The sequence below is a fragment of the Xyrauchen texanus genome, chromosome 30, assembly GCF_025860055.1.
Source record: "Xyrauchen texanus isolate HMW12.3.18 chromosome 30, RBS_HiC_50CHRs, whole genome shotgun sequence".
Lineage (NCBI taxonomy): Eukaryota > Metazoa > Chordata > Actinopteri > Cypriniformes > Catostomidae > Xyrauchen > Xyrauchen texanus.
In genome coordinates this window covers 39,284,020-39,290,019 of record NC_068305.1, presented here as the reverse complement: position 1 = coordinate 39,290,019, position 6,000 = coordinate 39,284,020, and the positions used below count along the sequence as shown (strand labels likewise).

Genomic DNA, 6,000 nt, shown 5'->3' with positions numbered 1-6,000 from the left:
CTGGGACGTCCGCAAAAAATAAACTGCATCCATTTTTCCCTGACGTCTGGATCTTTTGGCAGCTTATTCAGAGGTTTTGTTTGACCACAGCCAGGAACAGCACATCTGTGTGGCATCGTAATTTTCCTGTGCACAAGTAGTCTCTGTCAGAGCTCGCTGTCCATCGACTGAACACTTGTGAGGCGCACGGCGATACGAAATGAGCGTAGTTGTCTTGCGCTTAAAGCGTAGTTATCTTGTGCTGGAGGCGGTCATATGCAAACGCTGTTACGTCACTTCTAACCGACACGTCACTTCTAACCATGAATCCAGAACGAGCTGTATTTTGAGCTTGATTAAATAAATGATTCGTTTAGAATGGGGAGGACGTCTTAAAATATTAAACTTGCAGGACGTTTTAATGATACAAAGACCTCTTATATACCAAAAGATCAAGGCAAATTTGGTTTCTCATGTCATGACCCCTTTAAGATCAATTTTCTCCCCAAAATCTCACTGTTGTAATGTGAAATCATATTCTCATTTCTGAAATACAATAAAAAAAACTCCCGCTTATACATAACAACATTTTACAAACATCCTTTACAATTTAAACAGTAATATAAAATACAGTAATGAGAATGAGATTTTTCACAGAATAGGGAGAGGGGGTGTTCAATTATCAGTACCGCCGCTCCCTATAGTCTAGACTACGCAGTCTGCGTAGGGCACCAACTCCCTAGGGGGGCACCATCTTACCCCAGGAGGACACCTGAAAGTCCACCGGCTGCCCTTACTCGCACGTTATAAGTTATTCAAGGACCCGAAAGCAGTTGCGGAGCACAGATGATCGATTCACGCTCATATCACGCGATGCATCAAATTCCCTTTCTAATCACTCATTTCGATTTTTGCACGATCAATATTTTACATTTGTTTAAAAAATGTCTTCAAAATAATAATAATAATAATAAAAATGTATTCCTCAACAACAATGAAGTAATCTGTGTACCTCTGTTATAATGAGGCGACTGGCCATGCGTAGACGAGTCTTTGGTCCAAAATGGTTTGTGACCATAACACGCAGACCCGCTTCAGGAAAACGGTAATTTGGGGGGCTGGCGTTGATGATTTCATCCACCATAATCACAGAACCCCGACTGTATGCCTTACTGGACTTAACTTGAGAAAGAGGATACAATAAGCTCATTGAAACACACAGAAAAGAAATTATAAAGAGCTAAATATAATCGTTTTATACCGTACTTAAAATAACATACAGTGGGGTTCAAAGGTCTCAATACCACTTATAAACCAATGTATGTTTGCTTGTTATATTATATTATCAGCAAATTAATTAGAAAATCAATGCCACAAATACTTACATTTCATTAGTGACCTACTGTATAAATAATGCACAATCTTAAATATTACTTTTTCATATTACTTCATAAAATGTCTTTGTTTTACATTTATTAAATCAATAAAGTTTTTATTTCCTGGTTTATTAAAAGGCTTTGAGTCCTAGCTCTTTATTGAGGACTGAAGCCTGTTCCACTACCAGACTAGACACAATATTTACTCAAATCTCAAAATGACTGACTTTATATACTGAGAAGCATCAGAAAGAGGAAAGCTAGAGTATGCAGAGCTCAAGCAGAGAGATTCGGTGAGACTGAACAGACAGGCGGGTTAAACGAGAAGATAAGGCCACAAACAGCCAGAGAATTATCTGAGAAATGAAAGATGGTCTGAATAAAGAGAACTGCAGCTATGAAAGCTGTTAAAGGAAGGCAGGAGGAAAAGATAGATGAGAGATTGATGTTACCTCTCGATCAGGGCGGATACAAGCAAGAGGAGGCAAAAGTGCTGTGATGAGAAGAGCTGGACATGAATCCCGTCTCCCACAGTTCTAACCCACAGTGAGATTTCTGCTTTAATACTGCTACAGGAGGACATTTCTCTCAAAGACAAAATACATTTAGCCGAAAGACATAGCTAAGTGAATCTCACAAAACATGTCCGGGTCATATTTCCACTAACCCCGAAATCAAAAGATAGAAATGTAAGCGCAGCGTAGTTCTAGCGGGAAGACTAGCAGCTGTACATCATCGCGCCATTAGCTGGGTAACTCCTAGCCAATCACATGTAAGCCGTTTCTTTATAAGTCTGCTCACAATCTATCAAATTGCTGTTTCAGTGTGCTAGCACGGCAACCTCCACCACCCCACCACCACCAGTTGAGTCCCGTCCTGCACGGGGGTAGGCTCCTCGCCCCTACCTCCTATCTCCGGCAGGATATGACGGTTCCGAGTACAACTTTTTCGGACCGCCAGACGGGGCCTACGCCAAAGAGAGACATTACATTTCTGTTTTATATTCATCAAATAAATGTCATCTTAAATCTCACTCAAGTCTGCGAGTGTGCATAATAAAAACAAAGCCTATTTTTAGCATTATTAAGATAATTAGCATTGCAATAATTAAATATTTACCACCTCCAACCCCAATTCTCATTTATGTAATGAAAAAAATTTTAATAATGATATATTATTTAAATACTAAATTACTTATACTCAATGGTGGTATTTGAAGCACAGCCTTAAATAAAAATAAAAAAGGCTGACTCGAATACAAACAAGCAAAAAACGTTAATTACAGTGATGAGAATCTGATAAGAATCACCATTGAGAATAATAAGAATTAAAAACAAACCCAAAAGTAAAACATTTAGATGTACACTGGGGGCCAAATATATGGAATAATGTGCAGATTTTGGTGTTTTGGAGTGAAATTGGAACATTAATACTCCAAAGTGGCGTTCAACTGATCACATAGTATAATCAGGACATTACTGATGTAAAAAACAGCACCATCACTATCTGAAAGAAGTCATTTATAATCAAATCTAGACAGCAGCCATCAGTCCAACACCTTATCCTCGAGTCATCATGCTAAATTAATCATTTGGTTCTAGAAAATCACTTGCCATTATATCAAACACAGTTGAAAGATATTTGGTTTATTAAATGGAGCTTAACATTGTCTTTGTGTTTGTTTTTGAGTTGCCACAGTATGCAATAGACTGGCATGTCTTAAGCTCAATACTAGGTCAAAAATGGCAACAACAAAAAAAGAAACAGCTTTCTCTAGAAACTCGTCAGTCAATAATTGTTTTGAGGAATGAAGGCGATACAATGCTTGATAAAGGTGTAACTACAGTCTTCAAAGACAAAGCACAACTGACTCTAACAAGGACAGAAAGAGATGTGGAAGATCAGATAAACAAGAGGAGAAGTGCATCAGAGTCTCTAGTTTGAGAAATAGACATCTCACATGTCCTCCGCTGACAGCTTCATTGAATTCTACCTGTTAAACATGTACAACAGTAAAGAGAAGACTCAGGGGTGCATTATGGGAAGAATTGCAAAGAACAAGCCACTTTTGAAACAGACAAACGAAAAAGATGTTCGAGTGGGCAAAGAAACACAGACATTGGGCAACAGATAATTGGAAAAGAATGTTACGGATCTAAACCCCATTGAGCTTTTGTGGGATCAGATAGACTGTACGGTGTGTGAGAAGTGCCAGGCAAGACAGACACATCTATGGCAAGTGCTACTTGAAGTGTGGGGTGAAAGGTCACCTGAGTATCTGGACAAACTGACCGCTAGAATAACAAGGATCTGCAAAGCTGTCATCGCTGCACATGGAGGATTTTTTGATGAGAAATCTTTGAAGTAGTTTAAGTAGTTCTGAACATTAATAGTAATTTTTCACATCAGTAATGTCTTGACTATTCACTGTGATCAGTTGAATGCCACTTTGGTGAAAAAAGTACCAATTTCTTTCCATAAGAGCAAAATGGGTACATTATTCTAAACTTTTGGCCACCAGTGTATTTCAGTAATAACAATCACACCGAACGTTGCGCTAGACAAACATATTGGAACGTTGCAACGTGTCGCATGCAGGTGTGCCATGTTTTTTAAACACAATGTCAAAGAACCTCCTCTTTTTAAAATGTGAATTTGAATTTATTTGCCAAGTATATAAAATATACAAGGAATTTACCATGGTGCAGATGGTGACAATACAGACAGCAACAACAACACTAGCCACATAAATACAGAGAAAACATAAAACTAAAAATCACCACCTGCAATCTGTTCCATTCGTGGATTTTTAATAATGGTGTGAGCAGCCCCTTAAAGGGGTCATGACAGTTTTTTTTTATTGTATTATTATGTTCCCTTAGGTGCAATTATAGTATTAATATATTTTTTTTTAAGAAAAACTTTTAAAATCTAGTGATTTATGACCTTTTCCCACCCTGTTTCTCATCCTCTGATTCAAACGGTCTGTTTTGGGGGCGTTTTCCATTTAAGACTTCAGTGTTAACGCCCACTGTTATGATTGGCTAACGTCAGTGCCTATGTATCAATTATTGACGCCCCCAGCCAGAACAATATGCAAGTAAACTAAGTAAAAACACTGTGATTATTCATAATGAATGAAATTGCGCTTTAAAAAGTAGTTTAAAGTTTAAAATAGATTACTTACAGTTTGCGTCGTCGTTGTTCCCAGAATAGTCGGCACGGACTTATCTTTGAGCAACAGTTTTCTGGCAAAGCCAGCATCATATTGAGATTTGTTCTCAAAACAGTCATCCTTAAAATGTACAAAACAAACGCTTAAGTTAACACTGCCGTGACTGGAACGTCCGCAAAAAATAAACTGCATCCATTTTTCCCTGACGTCTGGATCTTTCGGCAGCTTATTCAGAGGTTTTGTTTGACCACAGCCAGGAACAGCACATCTGTGTGGCATCGTAATTTTCCTGTGCACAAGTAGTCTCTGTCAGAGCTCGCTGTCCATCGACTGAACACTTGTGAGGCGCACGGCGATACTGAAATGAGCGTAGTTGTCTTGCGCTTAAAGCGTAGTTATCTTGTGCTGGAGGCGGTCATATGCAAACGCTGTTACGTCACTTCTAACCGACACGTCACTTCTAACCATGAATCCAGAACGAGCTGTATTTTGAGCTTGATTAAATAAATGATTCGTTTAGAATGGGGAGGACGTCTTAAAATATTAAACTTGCAGGACGTTTTAATGATACAAAGACCTCTTATATACCAAAAGATCAAGGCAAATTTGGTTTCTCATGTCATGACCCCTTTAAACATGCTTGATTTTCATACACAAAGCATTAAAAAAACGACGTCACATTGCAATAAAAAAATGGTTTTTTTAAAAAACTAGGTTGCAATGATGTCATGCTTTATGCTACAGTACATTTCTGCATTCTTCCTTCCATTCATTTTGGGGTGACATGATCTGAACGTGTATTTATGAGATTCACCCAGTCATGCCATCCATAGTATAAACTCCTTTTTATTAGAAATCAAACTGTTAACACATACTGAATCCCAAGAAAGAACAACAATGTTTATTTTCAGACATTTGGTGCATAACATAGTGAATGTTGGAAGCAAAACTTGCAAAGCCAGTGAATATATTGTACCTATAATATACTGTACCACGTTATACGCCGAAGTTACCTTATATTCAGTATCACATGTTCTACTGTTCTACCTTCATTTACTTGCCTTCAAACGTTTTTTTGTTTAAAACAGGACAGTCAACTTTAGATTTGTACTACAGATGACTAGGGGTATGGGGTAATGAATTATGAATTACGGTGTCTATTAAATCAGAACTTTTAAAGCCTGTCTGTTTAGTCTTACCTGGACACAACAGCGGTACAGATGGATCGTCCCATTTAAACGAGTTTAAACTGTCATTACCGTCCTCTAGTTCACTGCCGGCTGCTGCGTTTCCATTCGCAACGTTCTTGACAATCTGTCTTGTGAAAAATTTCTGCATGCTCGCATTAAATCTAATATGGAAAAAAGGAATTATTTCACAAACTACTGCACCTACAGCATATTTAAAGGAATACTTCGGGTTCAATGCAAGTTAAGCTCAGTCGACAACATTTGTGGCGTAATGGTGATT

At 38.1% G+C, this 6,000-nt stretch overlaps 1 protein-coding gene across 1 annotated transcript in view; it reads right to left on the bottom strand.

Moving 5' to 3' along the window:
* LOC127623709 (sodium/potassium/calcium exchanger 4-like) overlaps window positions 1–6,000 on the bottom strand; it is a 35,547-nt gene that overhangs the window by 8,049 nt on the left and 21,498 nt on the right. The window contains exons 10-11 of the mRNA XM_052098165.1: window positions 5,730–5,881; window positions 992–1,161 (exon numbers count right to left, since the gene is read on the bottom strand). Coding sequence (XP_051954125.1) covers window positions 992–1,161; window positions 5,730–5,881 — 322 coding nt within the window. The remainder of the gene's footprint in view (window positions 1–991; window positions 1,162–5,729; window positions 5,882–6,000) is intronic.